This window comes from Sinohyriopsis cumingii, chromosome 16 (assembly GCF_028554795.1).
Source record: "Sinohyriopsis cumingii isolate HCF-2022 chromosome 16, ASM2855479v2, whole genome shotgun sequence".
Lineage (NCBI taxonomy): Eukaryota > Metazoa > Mollusca > Bivalvia > Unionida > Unionidae > Sinohyriopsis > Sinohyriopsis cumingii.
The window spans coordinates 49,003,865-49,026,329 of NC_142976.1; the positions used below are offsets into that span (position 1 = coordinate 49,003,865).

Consider the following 22,465-nt stretch of genomic DNA (forward strand, 5'->3'; position numbering starts at 1 on the left):
TACACTAATCATGGCCTCCTAATCACCAACAGTCTTCCGCTTACCAAACTAAACAGATGCACCCACACTCAAAGCACTGGCATCATCATCAGGAGAAGAGATGGGCAGGATGTTTGAGTGACTAAGGCCATGAAAAATAACAGAATGTGCTGGACTGACCACAGCCTCATAGTCTCCAAACTCAGTATCCAGATTGAATCTGCTGTTCCAAAACTTTAATATCTCCAAATTGAAAGAGGAGTATATGAAACAGATATTTGTTGGAGAACTCTGCAACCAAGTAATCAATACAAACTATGAGAATGTCAAGGAAAACTGAGCATCCACATCCCACACATAAAACATAATATTGGCTGATGAGAACTGTGCTGTCATACAGATACTTCTGTTATGTATATTTAATTTGCATTGTTTGTTAATTTTGTTTAAATATTTTTATTTTATTTTATTTGTATACTATTGTAATGAAACATTTTATTTAGTCAGTGACATTTTTGGTCAACAACTTTTCTCTTCTCAGAGCGAGGATCATTATCTTACAAGGACATTGTATGTATTTTTTAATAGTTGACTACCATTATGATTATCGTATGTTTTATTGTGATTTTGGTGAGGGACTTTCTAATTATAACTAGGATCTTTCTAGAACAATGAACTTTTGATCCTCATCTGGGGTTTGGTTTTGCGTCTTAGTTTGTCATATAACTGATGTTTTATCAGAAAGTCTGTGATTTTTGTTTTAAGATATAGTGGAATAAAATTATATTATTGTTGTGGCCAGTAGTTCATTTGAGCTGGAATTTGTTCTTCTAATTCTGTGATTCAAGTGATTTTTCTCTCAAAATATGAGTGCTGATAAACAATATAATAATATTCTTGGACAGAGACATTCACTTAGATTTATAGTGAATTCAGACCTGGAATTATATTACAGTGTTTCATAAAAAGACTGTTGGCACATCAACACTTTATTATCAATCACAGGCACATCAACACATAGTTGGATTTAATTTAGATTTTTCACCGAAGTCTATTCAGAACTTTCATTATTAGGACCTGTATCAGTAGTTCTAGGATTATTTTATGATTTAATTTGCAATACTGTAAGTTCTTATTTTTTAAATTTTCACTTTTTATCCTTGGGAAATAAATTATTTGTTGAAATTTACAAAGCTTGCTGCTTTTCACTCCTGTCATTTTAAGAGCATAGACTCAATACTTCTGAATGAAACACTCTGACAACAGAAGGCCGCTTTAGAAGACATTACTTCATCACCCAAAAAGGCAGCCATCAACAACATCAAGAGGACTGTACAGTGCAAACTCAGAGTTGCAAGACTTGTGGCTGATCAATACAGCATATGAGATTCGGTCCTATGCAGACGGGAATAACATGAAGAACTTTGATGTTTTCACGCCAGTCTACAGGCCATGGTCATCAGGAACATCTCCAATACTGAGTGCTGACAGCGCCACCCTGCTCACTGACGAGTAAAAGATACATCAAGGATGGGCAGAATATATCAGCAACATCGGCAGGTAAGAGTCATCTCTCAGTGAATAGGTAGTTGATTGACTGCCCAAGTGGAAATCAACATATCACATGCTGATCCTTCAACACTGATTGAAACTGAGAAAGCAAATCCATTGTCTGTCAGATGGTAAAGAACGTGGAGCAGATGCTATACCAGCGAAGTCTACAAAGCCTGAGGCTTGCAGATAGCACAGTTGCTGACTGATCTCTTTCAGTCAATGTGGACTCCATGAACTATATATACCCCAGGATTACATGTACAAGTGGTAAGGCAACAGACAGTCCTGCAACAGCCATCAGGGCATCTCTTTACTATCAATCCATTGTCAGTAGCCAGCAGATTCTTTCCTAGAATTCTGCTGAATCATCTTGTGCATCACAGTGATCAAGGGCTCCTGCCAGAGAGTTAGTGGATTCAGGAAAGGAAGAGGGACCATAGACATGGTGTTTGTTGCTTGTCAACCACAGGAAAAATGCTAGGAACATTACTCTGTCTTGTACACGATAGTCATCAACCTGACAAAGCCTTTGACACATTCAGCTGTGGAGGCCTTTGAAAGATCATGGTAATATTTGGTTGCCCAGATGAATTCATCTGGATGGTTTGGCAGTCCCATGACGCATGCTAGTTCGTGTTGTGAACAATGTCGAATCATCTGAACCATTCTCAGTCCCCATTGGAGTGAAGCAATAGACTTAGCTAACTATGCCCATCATTGTGGTCCAGTTAAGGATGAAAGATGCCATTTTCATGTTTGGTACATTTTCTTTCTTCATGTAGAATTTATTCCATCATCCAGTATCAACAAGCACATTCAGTTTATGGTTTGGCATCCTGAAGTTCAGGGTAGGTTAAGTACAATTTTTATCCTTTGAGCAATATTTCTTAAACATGTGATCTGTCTTGCTTGTGTTAATCTAAGGGGATAGTTGTTATATCATTCTTATTGGAGATCATAAATCTGTGAGAAAACCTCTTACAAACTTTTTGCAATCACATTTTCACAAATAAAAACTAATGTTTTGTCTTTGACATCAAAAGAACTCTAACAATATTGGTAATAATTACTTCTTAAATATGAACAACAATACACATGGAGAATTGCTATCAATAAGCTCATTGTAATGTTAAAACTTGTATTTGTTTAACTAAAAGAAAACACTACACTAATATTTTCTTTTGAGTAAATGGACAAAATTTTATATGTAGATAGTTTATTACACAGATCACACACACACTCAGCACTAAATGCAAAACTGAACCACCTGGTTGGTACAGTGTGCCGAAACATTGTGAATGAATCATGAATCGTCCCACTCTGAACTGGTTTTGGGACTACCTTGAACCTCCTCATTTAACTCTCATATATTTCCTTCCATATGTTGAATCACATCCTGCTTGGTTGAATAAGATCAGGTTGATGACCATTTGTAATGATAAAAGCCTAGTCACAGGATTGATCTTGTATAGACAGTAAGCTTGGTTATGTATAGACATTCAAGTCCTAGAATGTTGCAATCATGTATGACTATTTCTATTGATATAATTAATTGATAGGTGGGAAATAGTACACGTACCATGTATCGATACAAATTAAAAATACACAGCCTACAATGCATTATTGATACAAATTAATGATACACAGTCTACAATACATTATCAATACAAATTATTAAATACACAGCCTACAATGCATTATCGATACAAATTAATGATATGCAGCCTACAATACATTATCAATACAAATTATAAATACACAGCCTACAATGCATTATCGATACAAATTAATGATACACAGCCTACAATACATTATCGATACAAACTAAAAATACACAGCCTACAATGAATTATTGAGACAAATTAATGATACACAGCCTACAATGCACTATTGATACAAATTAATGATACACAGCCTACAATGCATTATTGATACAAATTAATGATACACAGCCTACAATGCATTATTGATACAAATTAATGATACACAGCCAACAATGCATTATCAATACAAATTATAAATACACAGCCTACAATGCATTATTGAGACAAATTAATGATACACAGCCTACAATGCATTATTGATACAAATTAATGATACACAGCCTACAATGCATTATCGATACAAATTAATGATACACAGCCTACAATACATTATCGATACAAATTAAAAATACACAGCCTACAAGGAATTATTGAGACAATGATACACAGCCTGCAATACATTATCAATACAAATTATAAATACACAGCCTACAATGCATTATCGATACAAATTAATGATACACAGCCTACAATACATTATCGATACAAACTAAAAATACACAGCCTACAATGAATTATTGAGACAAATTAATGATACACAGCCTACAATGCATTATTGATACAAATTAATGATACACAGCCTACAATGCATTATTGATACAAATTAATGATACACAGCCAACAATGCATTATCAATACAAATTATAAATACACAGCCTACAATGCATTATTGAGACAAATTAATGATACACAGCCTACAATGCATTATTGATACAAATTAATGATACACAGCCTACAATACATTATCGATACAAATTAAAAATACACAGCCTACAAGGAATTATTGAGACAATGATACACAGCCTGCAATACATTATCAATACAAATTATAAATACACAGCCTACAATGCATTATCGATACAAATTAATGATACACAGCCTACAATACATTATCGATACAAACTAAAAATACACAGCCTACAATGAATTATTGAGACAAATTAATGATACACAGCCTACAATGCATTATTGATACAAATTAATGATACACAGCCTACAATGCATTATTGATACAAATTAATGATACACAGCCAACAATGCATTATCAATACAAATTATAAATACACAGCCTACAATGCATTATTGAGACAAATTAATGATACACAGCCTACAATGCATTATTGATACAAATTAATGATACACAGCCTACAATGCATTATCGATACAAATTAATGATACACAGCCTACAATACATTATCGATACAAATTAAAAATACACAGCCTACAAGGAATTATTGAGACAATGATACACAGCCTACAATACATTATCAATACAAATTATAAATACACAGCCTACAATGCATTATCGATACAAATTAATGATCCACAGCCTGGCTATAATACATTATCGATACAAATTAATGATCCACAGCCTGGCTACAATACATTATTGATACAAATTAATGATACACAGCCCACAATACATTATCAATACAAATTATAAATACACAGCCTACAATGCATTATCGATACAAATTAAAACTACACAGCCTACAATACATTATTGATACAAATTAATTATACACAGCCTACAATACATTATCGATACAAATTAATGATCCACAGCCTGGCTACAATACATTATTGATACAAATTAATCATACACAGCCTACAATACATTATTGATACAAATTAAAAATACACAGCCTACAATGCATTATTGATACAAATTAATTATATACAGCGTACAATACATTATTAATACAAATTAATAATACACAGCCTACAATGCATTATCGATACACATATGAACTTGTTGCTCTTGGCAGCTTTAGAAGGCTTCTCTCTAGCAAGGTGGTATTGTTTTATATGTGTTGACATCTTGGGTTTATTTTTAATATGTAGATGACAGACATACATAGACTTATAATCAGTCCATATGCATGTTGCTACCTTGACAGGATTAAAAAAAACCACAAACATACTACCTTTTTACATGTCAGTGATTTTTATTCAACCGTTTACCGGTATGTCATTTTAGGCTGATCCGTTTGATTATGTGCAGGGCTTATCTTGGTCAGCATGTTGTTTTTTTAGCACTACATGATTGCTTTTAAAACATTTCATTTCCAATTTCTTCAATAAAATTTGGAAAGCCTTTTGATTTCATCTTCAGACCAGAAGAAATTTCCTTATGCAAGGAAAATCTTATCTAGATTAAGGACTAGTATGGAAGTGGAGATGACTAACAACCAAATACCTAACATTATGCTCCTGTAGATACAAAACTGCTGCCACAGACACAAGCACTCATTTCTGTGAGTGAAAAAGCAAATAATGCTAACTAAGTTTTTGGAATCTGCATGCCGATTAAATAAATCAGTGCAAAAAGAGACATTCCAAACTTGTTCCTGACTTATGATTTGTGCACTTTACAGATCATATAATAACTGCTTTTGCGCAAAGTTTGTTGCTTTGTATCTGTTTCAATTAAGTTGGATCTAAATACTTGTGTTGTACTGTCACACAGAGAATAAGCTACAGCTACGTCTGAATGGTGGTTATTGTTTTACTCTGGACTTGAACGAACAGTAACTGCCAATCAGAATTGAATGTAACATTTCAGTGCATGATACATCATAGCAGAACCTGCTTATTCAATACAAGCAGACGAGATGTGACGCAACAGAGAAACGTCACTTAAATGTGGTTATTAAACAATCAGCATAGTACTTTAATCATATGAGGGGGGACAAATCCGAAATGTTACATTGATATGTTATCAGTAGCTGAGCATACTGAGGGGATAAAACAAGCAGCTTTAAATTTGGAGGGGAGGGGGCAGATCTAAGATCATGCGAGTTAGTCACCTCGTGTTTGCTAATTTGTGTAAGGCCATTGGGTGTTGTCATCTTTGCTACCCAAGGTTCCGATGACCTTATCTACACCTTGGCGGATCGAACAGCTATATTGGTGCTTTGTCCTCATGACATCTATTGGATTTCATGTGTTGCCTCCCTTAGCATATGTCAACTAACCAATAGTGTGGTGCATTGTACATCTGCCAGAAATGGTGGTGGCAATTGACCTATAAAGGTTACTTTTTAAGTTTAACATCAAAGGTATGACTGTATACCAGAGGGAAGCCATTACAGGTGTATTTGAAAGATATTTGTGCAAACATGGACCGACACTGGAAAATTGCTTATTTATCAGTCCATTCATGTTGTGTGCTCCCCTTGACTTGATCATGTAGGAACAGTGTTCAGATTTGAACAACTTAATTTTGACTGGATGGGGTTGTTATGCCATCACATCCAATGAAATTATCAGACCCGAAGCTCAGAAATATCTGCTCGATATGTGAAGGTGTAGATAAGGTTATCAGAACCTTGGCTAGCGAAGATGGGGTGTTGTCAGTAGTTTCTTTTTGTAATTGACATAACTAAATGCATGTACCTGCTACCACTGTCTCTGGTGAATTCTCAGCCTAGAGAATAAAAAGGCAAATAAGTTGAACTGCTGAAGATTAATTTAAATTCTAAATGGTAAGTATCATTTTTTATCAGTTATTCACCCCTTGTATAAATATAGAAAAAATATAGACACATTGATATATCATTTAATCATTTCAGTAATTAAAGATATGACAAAATATATAAATGAATTACACTAATTATTCATATTAAGTAATACAGTAAAAGAAAAGCTTTAATGAATAAATAATAGGCACTTACCGGTAATCGGGGGCCCCAAGTGACCTAAAGCGCTGTCCGATACAGATTACTGCCATCTCACCTCTGTCTGCGTGGGTTCGAGTCTCGGATTCAGCCAATGTGGGTATGTGAGAAAGCTTGCCAGTAGCTTCTCGTGGGTCGGTGGTTCTTTCTTGGGTTTTCCCGGGTTCTTCCTCCACCATTAATACTGGCCACCATGTATAGCCTATCGTGTGCTGAAAAATGGCATTAAACCCTACAACAACAACAACTACCGATAATCTTAGACTTATCAAAGAGGAAATAAACAACTGAAAATGGAAGAGCATTGTTTCCAAGAAACATTACAGATGACTTTAGAAAGTTCAGAATCTATTCCTTTGATAGCATATCCATAAAAGATGGGCATGTAACACTACCAACTGGGAATGTGTATTGTCAGCTGAAATCATATTCAAATCTACTGGCAAGCATCCATTTTGAAAACCCATGTGTTAGGACTGCCAACATGATTTGCTGAGTCTGCACGCTTTTGTTGTAATGAATAACATGTTCTATAGGCTGTTACTGTTTGGAAAACTTTAGATAAATAATATGTATGGTCATTGTAAGAAACACAAGTTTCCAGGTTAGAGGTGAGTAATGACCAACTTTCACAGATGGATGATGTTATTGCATATGTCTGGTGCGTACTAGTAATCCCTCCAGAGTAGCTCCGACTATTTATGGCATGCTAACAGTTTATTATTCAATGATCTGCCTTGTTTATAAAGTGAAAGTGAGTCCAGATAGTTCCATTTGTATGCTTTTAGGGTAACTGATCTGGTTCGGGTTTATTGTCTGATTATGGTGTTCTTTCATTATAACAACAATATTTTCAGTAAACTAAATAGTTCCATAATCAGCGTATCTTAAAATATTGATCATAAGGTTTTGAGTTGTTACAAAATGTGATATGATAATATCAATTCCAATTGCTGATGTATCGATATAATGCTGTACCCCTACTATCAGCCATATAAAAAAATGAAGAGAAAAAATGTTGGAAAGATAAACTTTTCTTATAGATGAAAAACACTAAGATGTCAGTAGAAGACTAGGTGCCTTTAACAATAATAGCAGTATGTATGAGAGAAGTTTCTGATGCAGAGGAGCATATTAATTGCAAACAGCTGATTATTGTAAATAAAGAAAAGTGTGGTAGACATCGTAGCCTTACAAAAATATCAAGTATTGGGGAGAGAACATATTTTCAGGTGTTCATATTACCTGTTAAGAGATTAACTGGATATAAAAATTTGTTTAGACTCATCAAGAATGTAACTTTAAATATTTCAAAATTAATAATTTTAACTTTCCTGTATAAGATGATGTTTCGTTGTCTTCTTTGTGACATCATGTTGATTTTTTCAGAACCTGTTTTGGACACTGAACAATAATTACACCACTTGCCACTGGAATACAACAATCTTGTTTTATATGGTGATAAATAAAGTATTTTCAGTTGATTTTTTAATTGTAGAATTGGCAACTTTGACCAAGGGAATAAGTAAATCAGGGGTGCACAACCTTTTTCAGCCAAGGGCCAGATTGCATTTTCTAAGACCACCTGAGGGCCACAAGCACTAATTTCTTTAATGTAGTTACTGTTCACAGGCCAGATTTCTGTGTTGTTTGAATTTGCCCTGAGGGCTGGACAGAACACGTTCACAGGCCTGGGTTTGTGCATCCCTGAAGTAAATGAACCACAAAAGGTGCCAACATTTTGATTTGGATGGTGAGTTACTCAGAATAACCACTGGCTAATCAACGATAAGGAGTCCAGGGTAAACCCATTTTTTATGTTTTGGTGCCACAATCAGGCAGGTTACATGTTCCACCTTGATGTCATAAATAAACTTTTTATGTCAGTTACCCACAAGACCTTGCTTGCACTGCCATATTACTTTTGGATGAACTGAACAACATTGGAATGTACACATTGTAATACTAATGCTGAACTATGGTATGATTGTTCCAATCGGTGTGCATAAAATACCAATCAAACATAAAACATAAACAAGATTTAGTTGATAAAACAAAGACTTGATTTATAATCTCTAAGTTCTCTAATTTGGGTGATTTATTGGCTAAATTGATCATAGTGTTTTTGTTTGATCTAATAAAAACTAGGGGTAAGATGATTCACTGATGTATCAATGCATCGATACTTCTGTTGTACTGATACACATACTTACACAAGAGGAGTAGAATCAAAACAAAGTAATACTTACAATATACATGTACAAATTAATTTAGTCTTCAGCAGTCACAAATAATTATTAGTTTTGCCTTGTTTTTTAAAATGAGAATTCATGAGACATCTGTTGCAGGAACAGGAACTCAATTGTTCTAGTAAAAACAATAAAGACATGTAAACACATTCCTGCTGCAATTAACACAAAGTGACATCTGTAATCTGCACCCCCAAAGTCCATGCTAATTATGTTATCCTACAGCATCTTCAACATAAAGGAGACACTCCAAATGTGTTTCCCATGTAAATGAAGTGCTTTACTCATCATTTAATGACCACTATTATGAGAAATTTCTGTGCTGGTATCTTGTCTCTCTTGTTTGAATTTGAAAGCTACACAAGTGTGTCACCTAGTGTAATATGTACATTAAATTCTCATTGGTGGGTTGTTGTTTTTTTGTTGTTTCGGTCCTGCGTAAATAGTAACCACCAGTGAAACTTAAAGTAGCTTTGTCCCTTTGTGACAAACAGTTAGTATTTACAAAACGTCAGAGAACTTTGTGCAAAAGTAGCCGTTAATTGAACTGTAACTACATGTACTTCAACAGAGTGCATTATCTGAACAAAATTTTTATGAATTTACGCACTTGCAAGTGGAGCAGGAAAAAAAGAGATGGATATTGAAGTGTGTGGTAAATGTTGAACTATATTTCTGCATTCCCACCCCTCAATTTTGGTAACAAGGGGAAAACTCCCCCATTAGATAAAATTCTGGCAGCAATTTGATTAAATTGTGTATGTGGAAAACAAATTTTGAAGGTCACATTTTATGCAGAGATTTTTAATCAGCTACTATACATGCTGATAAATAGAATTAGCACATAATTAGCGAGGAGTTGATTTCAAACTATACTAGTTGGTTACCTTGCGTAAATGTTTAATATTTTGTATAGAATGGTAGTGAGTGTTGTCAATACTTTTCTTCCTTCACAAACAAAAATGTGTATCTGGTGCCGCAGCAGTTTGTTTGCATCTTCTGGATGTACAATGCGTATTTTGTTGGTATTCATTCCCACTACCACACTTAGACTTGTCCTAGATGAGATTTTCTTCGCATGAGGAAACTGCATTATTTCTTGTTTGGAAGACAACATTATGCCTTCCAAGTTTAAGTGAGACATTAAATTGGTAATATGGTGTTTTTAAAGCATTCATGCAGTGCAAAACAAAGGGCTGAAGCAAGTCCTATATCTGATCAAATGGAGCCTGCCTTATATGACCTAAAATGCTGAATAAAACACTGACAATTACATGCAGCAGGTAGTCTGTTTGAAACTATTTTTGTTATCTTGTCATTGATGAAAATGATATATAAATAGTTGCAACATGTTTGTAATCTGCATACTGGAAACACAATGAGTATATCAATACAAGCAAAAGTGCACCACCTACCACTGACAGACCATCTAAAAATGGAATGATCATCAAATTCATATGTGTATCGATAATGTATCGTATCGCAGGATGTGTTTTCTTGAATCGTATTGAGAAAAGGCACAGGTGTATTGTTCCACCCCAGTTTGTTCAGTATTGAAGATCTTGTGTTTTAAAGACAACGTTCAATGATATGGCGTTACTGATGTTTAAGAACCAATTTGGAAGTTATTTACTGGACTGAAAAAATAGCAATAAGACAGTTTTAATTGGTCACAAACATTTTAAATTGTTCAATAGCTGTTTTAATTTTGACTGATTTTGAATGAACATTTAACTCTGGAACTAGTAAGTGTTCAGGTTACATATTATATCTGAATGTTTCTGCCATGATTCCTCAGACACATCTGGATACTGGTAGTTTCTACCACTTTCTTCCAGGTACTCAACATGAATATTTATCATTTTCTAATTCACAGTATTTAGCCAAGTAGCAAACTTTAGATTGCTTTTGTTTTAAATTTAATTGCAACCGAGTTATTTAGAGCTAGGCCATTTTTTCATCATTGGGAATATGTTTTGAATGATCCTCAGATTCTTGTGTATAATCTACAGCCTTTAGTATGTTAGTGTTCTGTTGATTAACATAATGTTCTGGCGTTCACCGCCATTTTTTTTACATTACTCCCAGTAGCAACTAAGTACTATTACTTCCATTTGATGTACAATACCTGTGCTTCTCACAATATGGCATTTTCTAGATCCTTATTTTGACATATTTTGTATTGGCATGATTAACAGCATCAATACAGTCAAAGCACCTTGATCTTGCTGTTTAACAGTGTTTGTTGTGGATTTGAATGAAGCATCACCAAAACGTTTCATAGTGTTGTTCCAGAAATAGGTCTGTTCACTGGCATTAAAAATGGTCAGATTGTGTATTACAGTATTTATAAACCTTTTTTTTATTATCCCACCAAGGCCATTACGGGGTTCATACGCATATGATATAGGACAAAATTCCCTCAGGACAAAGTCGTACCCTCTCCCGCAAAATGAAAGATAGGATATGATCCCTTCTCCCAGTCTAAGTTAGCCCTTTGTTAACTTTTTAAACCATTTCAAACCATTCATCTTTGTGTTTCTGCCCTTTGAAGTATTGTGTCAACTTTTGTAGATAATATTATATGTGTATTAGATGTTAGAGGTTAACACTATAACAGACAAGGAGATTGTTGTTGTTGTGGGGTTTAATGCCATTTCTCAGCACACGATAGGCTATTGCATGTCGGCCAGTATTAATGGTGGAGGAAGAGCCCGGGAAAAAACCACCGACCCACAAGGAGCTACTGGCAAGCTTTCTCACATACCCAGACAAGGAGATTAAAGATGACTAATGATCGTTTTGTTCTAAGGACAAAGTACACATAAATGTGCTTTGTAATCTCACTTTCCATGTTCGCCAGCCAAGGTTCCCATATGATAACCAAATCTACACATTGGCGGTTCGAGCAGATAATTTAGTGGTTTGTCCTTGCAACATCTTTTAGATTTCATGAGTTGCCTCTCTTTGTATGTAATGCCAACTAACCAATAGCATGTAACTGCAGTGCATTGTACAATGGTGGAGGCAATTGACTTCAAAAGGAATCTTTGTAAGTTTAACATCAAAAGCATGACTACATACCAGAGAGAAACCATTGGAAGTCTACTGGAGTGAAAGTTATTTGTACAAACATGGACCAGCAGTGGAAAATTGTTTATTTATCAGTCCATTCAAGTGGTATGCTGTCCTTCAGTCTCGATCATGTAGCAACAGTGTTCAAATATGAACAACTTTAGTTTGATTGGATGTGGTGTCTTGCTGCCGCATCCAATGAAATTCACAGACCCGAAGCACATAACTGACTGCTCGATCTGCCAAGAAGTTGATGAATGTGTCTTAATGAGTAAGAAGGACAAGTTTTTCTGGCAATTTCTAAAGGTGATTCTATCTCCATCTGTCTCTAGCATGATGATGACACTGTTTACATTTATGCATATGATAGGATCCGATGTTGGACACACAGCACTATTTCTGGTTGATATGAAAGGTTGGTCTTTAACAATTTTATTCAGTGTTTGAAGTTTGATCTCACATTTTCATAGTAAGTGCAACAGCACACTGTTATATTGGAGAGATTCATTTTGCACACTTATTTTGGTCTGAAAGACTCAAAGAGTTCAACTTTTGTTGTCCAGTAGTCACATCTGACTTTCAGCTTTTGGACTTTACAAATGAATCATTTTGTGATATGGTTTTGGATGAATTCATTTTGTTTGTCACCATCTTGTATGAGTAAAACGTGTTTATTGGGAAGTCTCTACATGTATTTTCAAGGTAGAAATGCTTGACACTATCCATTTCCTCCTGAGAAATCATGTCATTTCAATGTTTTCATACCTCAGATTTTATTCTTTGCGCACATCACTAGTGATTTTCTTGACAACACCAAACATTGTAGCGATAGTTGATATTTTGCTTGATTTTATCAGTATCTTGGAGGCAGTAATACTTTTGTATGTTGTGCTCTATTTCTAACTATTGTGCACTGTTAGAGTTCTGTGTTTTCTGATCTCTGGGTATCTTTTGTAATGAATACTGCCTAACTGAACGCTTTGACTCAGTACCTGAAGTGACCTATTTAGGTGTTACAGTTTCACCAGTTTCTCAATTGCATACACTTTTGTTAGTTGTAATTTCTGGTAAACTTTCATTTGCTATTTTATATGCTCATGCTTCACTACTTTTATGCTTGATCCATTTCATATCTGCAAAAGGGGATATTTTCAGTGAATTTTATGACAGTTTATTTCCCTTTGTTCAGTCTGATTGAAATCAGATCACCACTTTCCCACATGAAGATCTGACAGCAGCCGCGTATGGGTCATATTCGGGTGAGCTATGTTATGACCATAATCCCTAATTTTATCAGCCAATCAGATGAAGTCCTATACCTTCGCATTTGGGAGACGGTGGAGTATGGCTTAAGAGCATCATTGTATGCCAACGATTTGATTTACTTTCAAATTTCTGAAAGCTATATTTCCATTGGCTAATAGAAAGATCACTTGAACATGACCCCTAAGCGGTTGCTTTGAGATCTTCACGTAGGACAGTGAAGATCTAAATTTGATTAGATTGTCACTTTGGTGTAATGAAATTCAACAAATGAACTTTTCACACTCTAAGCCTGTTGGCCTTTTTCTCTTGTTTGTTCGTAGCTGTGTTGTTACTTTATGTTCTTTTGGTTCCTCTCTCTGACTTGTCTCTGTTCCTGTGACTTTGTCGTTTTTGGGGTTGCTGCTTTCATCGTTTACTTTTTGTGCTTTACCCATACTTACAAAGTCGAAAGATTGTGTTTTATCTAACACAGCATTGTGCATTCTATAATACTTTTCAACGATTTATTTGAACTGATTTTTTTCATTCCATCTTCCAGCAGCATATGTCTCATTTGTGTCAGTTTACTTTTCCTAAGTGAAAAGGGATGCAACAGGGGTGTCATTTCTATGTTCATTTTTTATATTTTGTTCTAATATGGACTGGTACCTATTTAAGAAATATGTTCATGTGTACTTGGCTGTCCAATGAAGATGGTAGTTATTTCATTTAACTTTATAAAAAATAATCTGACAGAAGCACTCTGACAATGTTCATATTCATTTCATGTCCTTATGATTTACTTTGATTTCAGTTTGATCAACAAAACTAAGGGTTAAGTCAAACGTTGTAATAAATTTATTAAATATCAATGATCTTATTTAAAAAAAAGTTGTTATTGATGAGAACATTTCTGACAGATTGTAGTATTATTATCAAAATGAAATTGACTGGCAATTATTTTGTAGTTTTATCAAAGAAATGAAACCTTTGACTTAATTGCATGATTTAACTTCAAGTTTTCTCTTTGAAATCTCTTTTGTTTGTCTTTTGTCTGTTTTTGATTGTGCATCAATTGTTGCGCAGTTGGAAATGGATGTAAATGGCCTTTTTATACAAGAAGTCCATTAGATTTAAATTTCATGGACATCTTTTCACTTGTCACCTTGATTAGTTACCGACCTGTATCCTGTTCTTGGCCAAATATCCTAGGTTGTTTTTTGTTTACAACTTTAGTTATCTGGATCATTGTCACAGTGCTTTTTTTTGGGGGGGATTACTTGGAAATTTGTCATTTATTTCAATTTTGCTTTTTACCTTGAGCACAGTGCTTATGGCAGGATGTTTTGACATTTAGATAAATTTGAGGGTGCCAACAATAATATAGAACTTAAAAGTAATGTATATTTCAGTTACTCTAATTTTATGGCAATATGTTACATAAAATGTTTTCGTAACATGCCAATTAGAGGAAGTTTAAAATAAAGAAATCATTCTGATGATCTGGAAAAATTGAATGTGGTATATCACAATTATTACATCAGTCCCATTGCTTTTCATATGAATCTACAAGGACAGTATAATGTGGTATATCACAATTATTACATCAGTCCCATTGCTTTTCAAATGAATCTATAAGGACAGTATAATGTGGTAGATCACAATTGTTACATCAGTCCCATTGCTTTTCAAATGAATCTACAAGGACATTATAATAGCTACAATCCAGGTATTTGTTTCTTATAGATAACAACTTGTATGAGAAATGTTTTTTTTTTACCAAATCATCTAAAAATAGTGTTTTTATGCTTTTGGATTTGCGTAAAATATATTTTGTTTTTCCAGTAATATTTCTTATTCAGTAATGTACTGCACATTCTATTTAAATGTTAATTTTTTTTGTTTTATAGTATAGTAGTATTGTGTTCTGATATTTTTGAAAAATAAAGATCAAATTATTTTTTAAAATGGTACAATACTAATAATAGTACTTACAAATGAAGCTGTTTTTTGTAAGGGGATGGATGTTGCATATCACTAAAGCTTTTCAATAAAAAGTTACTTTCATGTTTTAAAATCAATTAGGCGCATAAGTGTAGTAGGAAGTGTTTAATATCATGTTCATCTTTCTGAACACAATATACCAAAATAGTTGTTTCTTATGTTAAAAATTATTTTTCAGTTTATTAGTCATTTTTGATAAAAAAAATGCTGAATGACTAGTAGAAAATCCACCCCACTCCAACTTATTGTTGCAATGCATGCTAGTTGCAAAACATTAGGAGTAACATCAATTTAAAAAAAAAAATTAATTTCTGATTTTCATAATATAAATAAGAAATAATGGTCCCCAAAATTGTATGTACCGTTGCAAAAGATTGTTTATGTTCAAAAGTCATAACAAAATAATGCAAGATCAGATGTTTCAAAACTTGTATTGTCTCAAAGACATATAATTGTTTCTAATAAAAACGAAAGGCAAACCTTATGTAATATAATGAAGTACTTGCAAATTTTGTGTGAATGAATGATAAAATTTAAATGCTAATTCATTACATACAAATTTTGTGTGAATTAATGATAAAATTTAGATGCTAATTCATTACATACAAATTTTGTGTGAATTAATGATAAAATTTAGATGCTAATTCATTACATACAAATTTTGTGTGAATTAATGATAAAATTTAAATGCTAATCCATGACAAAGAAATTGTGTCGAAATTAATGGCAAATTTAGATGCTAATCCTTTACATACAAATTTGGTGATTGGTCATTCAGTATGCTCAGAATAAAAATTTGATTGATATTGCATGTAAAAATGTCATCTTTACATTTGCAGGTTTATACATTGTTGAAGAAAAAAATATTAAAGGGAAAGTATCTTCTTTTTCTTAATTAAAAATGTTTGTGGATATGATTTGCATACGTTGGCCTATGACCAGTGCTATAGGCGACTAGAGCAAATTTAATTCTCAAGGTTGTAGGACAGAATGTCACACAACAAAAAGTCACAATTGGAATTGTCACTATTATGAGAGATGTTTAGGACAAGCAGTACGAGGAATTTGCTTTAACCCCTCAAAAATACATTTCAGTTGTGAGTGCAAAAGAGAGTGTATAAAATGTGATCTCTCAAATCAGAGTATTTTGGACTGTCTAAAAGAAATTATTTTTCTGTCTTAAATTCACCACAGGAACAATACTTACTATTAGATAAATGATTTGAATGTAAATTTTAAGTTGAACATCAATGGTTTAATATTAGCCTAGCATGCATAGTTCGCCTTCATAGTGAGATCAGTTTTTCTGATTCTGTTGCCTAGTTTTGATCAAGTGAATTGCTTTAGGTTTTGCTTAATTGCTGGGAAAATAATATCATTCTGCAGAATTACGCTGTGTGAGATATATAAAGATATTGCATGGGAAATACTGCACAGGTCAGACAAAATTCGATCAGTTACTTTTGCCTACAATTCATGCTCGGGTAATTTAAATGATACATTATATGCAGTTTTGCAATTCACCTATGCTACAACTGGTAGTTTTCCTTTAACAGAATCTTATTTGTCTTCTAGCATGGTGGATAACATGCCATCGTACTTCGTACCCGAATCCATTCTTCTTTCGAAGATCCTTGACGATGTTGGGCTAGCCGCCGATGACCGTCAGAAAATGTTGGACTCTGCCAGCTTCATAGAGACCTTTCAAACTATTCTAAACATTTCTACGACAGTGACATATCTGGTTGGCAGCCGTTCAGAGGGCGCCACCACACCCGATCTACACTCTGACTTGGATTACTTGATATGTCGCCAAGGTCAACCAGTCATCACAGACCTCTCTCAATGGATACCGCAGCAAGAGAATGGGCTGATGATAAGTGAAGAAGACACCCATCCAGGATATATCAAAATTCAACAACTTCATCATGACAGGCCGGAGCCAATATGTGGATCAGATATACCTTTCTGTATTCGTGATGTACAAGATCGGGTACTGCAACTCAGTGTAGACTTCATACAACGAAAATATCCTGTTGTGAATGGTCCAGCAGAAACACTACCTTGGGGTCCACGGGTTATTGGTTCAGATTTTGTTTCTTGCAAAAGATGTTTACATTGGCCACTGATGGCTGAAAACTGGCTTTCAAGGAAAAGACATTTAAATTGGCCTCTGTGTACCCGTTTGCAAGAGATTAAGAAGCATGGCTGCTTCATTTTGCCAGTAGGTCACCCCCACAGTTTGACAAGAAATATTGAGTGGAAAATGTCATTCACTCATATTGAAAGAGGTCTTATCAGAATGTTAAATGACACACAGGTGAAAGTATTTGTGCTGCTGAAAATGATCAAGACATACTTTATTAAACCAATTGTAGGAGACATGTTTAGTACATATCACTGCAAAGTCTGCATACTCTGGATGGTGGAGAGAACTGATCCACAAATCTGGAAGCCTGCAAGTTTGATTGCATGTCTATTGATGTGTCTGAAATCACTTTACGAATGGCTTTCCATAGGATATTGTCCAGATTATTTCATACCGGAAAACAACCTATTTGACAGAAAACTTTTTGGTTCAGTACTTGCTGCAGTGCGGAATTTTATTGGATCGATTACAGAAATGACTGTTCTTTGTTACTTGCAAAAAATCACCCTAGATGACATTGGGGTAAGATTCAGATTTTGTCTAGAAAAAGGAAAGTTCCTTTCACACCCAATAGCTGCAGAGAAAAGAAACAAAGAAAGGGTTGATAACCAAATTGGTATTTTGTCAAGTGCATCTATAACTCGAAAAGCAATACTTCTTTCAATTGAAGCATGCCAATCTGATCACACTAAGGTCATGCTGATTCTTAGGTCAGTAATTCAGTCAGCACAGCCTATAGCCATCAGAGCTGCCAAAATTCTGCTTTCATTTATTGAAGGCAATGCACAATTACATAACATTGCTACAGCATTAAAGATCAGTGTGACAGGATATACACAAGAATTGTTCAGTTTGATGGAGAACTGCAAGAAAACAGATGTGATGGCTGAAAAGCTGAAACTTGTTGGCGCCTTCATGTGTATCAATGAAACGGAAAAAGCCAGTTTACTTTTGGAGGAAATTGAGGAAGAATTAAGGTCCTGTTGTTTGCGAATATGCTCCTGTTACGATTACAACCTCAGTGGGGAAACTGACTGCATGTTAAGATTTAGTAAAAACTTTAAAGAGAAAGTTACCATGGAAAATTTGTCAACCGAAAAACTGCAGAAATATGTCATATTCTGTGTCATGTACACAACCTTGGAGATGACAATTGTCCCAAAAGCAATGGTGATGGAATTCTTTCGGACCTTGGCCACTCCTGTAAGCATCAAAGCAAACTCTGACATCTGCTGGATGAATATGGCCATTGCAGATTGTGGCGCTTTTGTCTATTTCTTACAGTACCAACTGTTCTCCAAGCTGAGGAAAATAAAGGAGAAGGAACAAGCACTTGTGAACCTGAGGTATTTCATCTCAAATAACCCCTTCCAAGCTCACAAAGAAACATCATTTAATCTCCTTGGCTGCTGTCTGGTGGAGGAAGGACATTTGGAAGAAGCGTTTTTGTCCTTTGTCATGTCACTGAAAATAAGGCAAAGTTATAATGCCGCCTGGTGGCATTTATGTACCATTCTATCAAACCTTGTAAATGAGGAAAAGAAAAACATATACCCACAGATATCTTTGCTCGAAAATATTTGATGATTTTATCAGGAGGAAGTGAACTACTATGCTTTATGGTGCCTTTATTGACACATCTGATTAAGATACACTGTGCTACCAAGATTATACCTTACTCCCATAACTACCACTTACATGGCTGAGAGAATGCATCCGGAAAGTAAACATCTATCAAGTCATTAGTTCAATCACATGATTAAAGCAAGAGTGTACTTCAGTCTACAGCTATCCGTTGTATGCAACAGTGTGTCCGGTTTTGTAAACATGTGATCCCTGTCCTGTGATTGTGATTTTGAAGTCTTTTGAAGATTTGATTATTACGGTTGAAAACATTTTGATAGACAGGAATATACCCATTCATTGAACCATTTCAGTTGTTTTCAAGGCTTTACCAAAATAGTGGACGAGTAGAGCAAACTTCATCTTGAAACGAGCTGTTTGCCAAAAATATCTTCTTACTGACATGTTCACTTCTTAAGTTTATTTACCTCAATTCAGCAAAATGATATGACTAAGATTCACCGATTGTTTAGAAAATAAATGGATTTCCAGTATTTCAAAATTATAACTTGCTACTTTTACTACAAAGAAGCATGAAAAATGTACATATAAAGTCTTCGAATATTCATCTTAGAAACAAGAGAAAATCATTAGACATATTTATCTCCATCAAATTGAGTTCTTTTCAGATAAAAGAATTTCAGTACCTTTCAGAGCTTATTTAATGTCACATGCAATTTTTAAATCATAATCTATAACTTGTTGAATTTCATAAGAAAGTTGAGGCGCGACAGAGTCCCTCAATGAGTGAATCAAGCACTTCACATTTCGGAAACCATATAAATTGCTACATATACTAGAGAATTCAAATCAGTATTGATTTTATATTTGTTTGAGTGGGTTTTTTTATATCCCAGGTTTTCATCAGTAGCAATATCTAAATAATACTCACGCGAAGACTTTGAAGTTAAATTCCTCATTGATAATGTAGTATTATGATGGTTGATGGATTATCAGATTTCGTAAGTGCAACTACGTTTGCTGGCATATACAATTTGGAAAAGGATAAAACTACCATATTGCCGTTGAGTCATGGGACACTGTAAGTATTGTCACATCCTTATTTTCAAAAATAAATCTGTATGACCTATCAAAGTTGGATTCAAAATAAAAGCAATTTTTGCTAGTATTGGGACACCTTAAATACTTTTCTTATTATCACCTGGCGTATTTAATTGATTGCAAAGTTTTTGGGTTTTTTAAACAAAAGGCTATCAAGCGCTGTCATTATAAATTATTAGATGGAAATGTTACAAAGTAATATATTTGTTTTGAAAAATCAATATATATAATATCTCTTAGAAGTATTTAGAAGTAGCACAATCATGTACCCATTAACTGTAATTTCTCTGGGAAGTATCGAGCAGTTGCAGAAATTATTCAGCCGGAGACCTGCCCAAACCAATCATTTTCTGCTACATAGAAGAGCAGTTAACATATTTCAGATCCTTCCTCCAGTCTAATGTTGGAGTGATCGAAATCGATAGAACTGTTTATCTTGGACCATGTTATTTGACAGTAATGGTCTATAAGAGCCACAAAGTTATCGTAAGAGAATCTAAGGAACCACCTATCCATTTGAGCAAGTTAATGCTATGTTTTGATGGAAAAACCTCTTCAAGCTACAGATTCTTTGCGCACCTAAGGGTGCCTTAGGCCTAGATGTAAGGAAAATCTAAATATTGATAGGCTGTAACGATGATAAATGCAATTTACATGATATTTTTATGAAGCCAAAAGGAAATTTAATACTGAGCATATCAAAGTCAATCTTAAGCAGCAGATGACTGACAAATACCAAAACTTAAAACGAAAGACCAAGAATTAGCAATGAGATAGTTGGCCCTGTGCAAATGAGAGCATTGACTTTGATGATATAAACGAGAAATTAAAAGAAAGACTGAGATTTGAGCATGAAGACTTTCTTCCATATGTAGAAAAAAATTGCCGACGACTGCATCAAAAAGAAAGACAAACTGTGGACAAAAAACAATACCGAGTCCATGAACCAAAAACAGAATCTTGCTGTAAAATGGACTCCAAGGAAAACTAATGATCTTATTCTACAAATGAACAAGGTTGTAAGAGTGCAGATGACAGATATGCGGCAGGCTCTCTATGGTACTGGAAACCAGGAACGTCATGGGGGAGGGCAGGGGGCATCCCCCCCCCCAGATTTGCATGTGCTGTAAAATTGATGTGGCCTATATACGAAAATTAACAAGCTCGTCAAGTTTTGCCCCCCCCCCCCCCCCCCGTCATGTTTTGCCCTCATCCCATCAAGTTTTGCCCACCCCCCACCGAAAAACATTGAAATGACGTCCCTGCTGAAAACTTTAGTTTGATTCCAAGATTTAGTAAACATAAAATTGCACTAGCTGTATGACACAACAAGTCTGAGAAGGACAAACAGGTTTACTTTAAGAATTTCCTGAGTGCTAAAAAAGAGAGAACATAATCCAGAGACTGCTATCTCCTCCGAAGGCAATATACAGTTAGAAGGACACAAGGCGTTGCCATAAAGCCAAACCAGAAAACACGGCTGAGACCTGGTAGAACATATACGTCAGAACAGTAGACTGGGGACAACTATTCAATTGAAATAGCAACCACAGCTCTGTGATTGCTGATGAACTTTACATTTCTGGTCAATATACGTTTTTAAGTCAACATTAAGCTTGCACGGACTGTCTTGAGACATGATCTCATAAATATCATAATGATTCTTACCAGTATTTAAGAACAAACTCCTTGGAATCGGTAGCACACGATAAAGAGGATAATTTTATTTTTTGTTCTTATCAGCGGGGAAGACAATACACATGGAAATCTATCTGAAATATGAGCCAGTCACCATGATGACTATTCAGGAGAGGTTTATATCTGTATACCACGTATATTGTTAACTTAAATTAAAGTGCTTTGCTCAAGATTTTCATGTCTGTTTCTAACACTTATTGCTTGATAGAGCTTTTAGTGTTCCTTAACAGTTCTTAATGCTGTAGGACAGTAAATACAGTCTTTATTTATAAAGACAGTGACAACATGCAGATATAGGAAGAAAGGACACAGATTGTGCTACAA

The 22,465-nt window shown here is 34.7% G+C and overlaps 1 protein-coding gene across 1 annotated transcript in view; it reads left to right on the forward strand.

The window, feature by feature from the left end:
- Positions 1–21,625, forward strand: part of LOC149780379 (uncharacterized) — a 29,109-nt gene extending 7,484 nt beyond the window's left edge. Inside the window, exon 3 of the mRNA XM_089937286.1 lies at positions 17,185–21,625. Coding sequence (XP_089793412.1) covers positions 17,186–19,342 — 2,157 coding nt within the window. The 5' untranslated portion in view covers position 17,185 and the 3' untranslated portion in view covers positions 19,343–21,625. The remainder of the gene's footprint in view (positions 1–17,184) is intronic.
- The last annotated feature ends 840 nt before the right edge of the window (positions 21,626–22,465 follow it).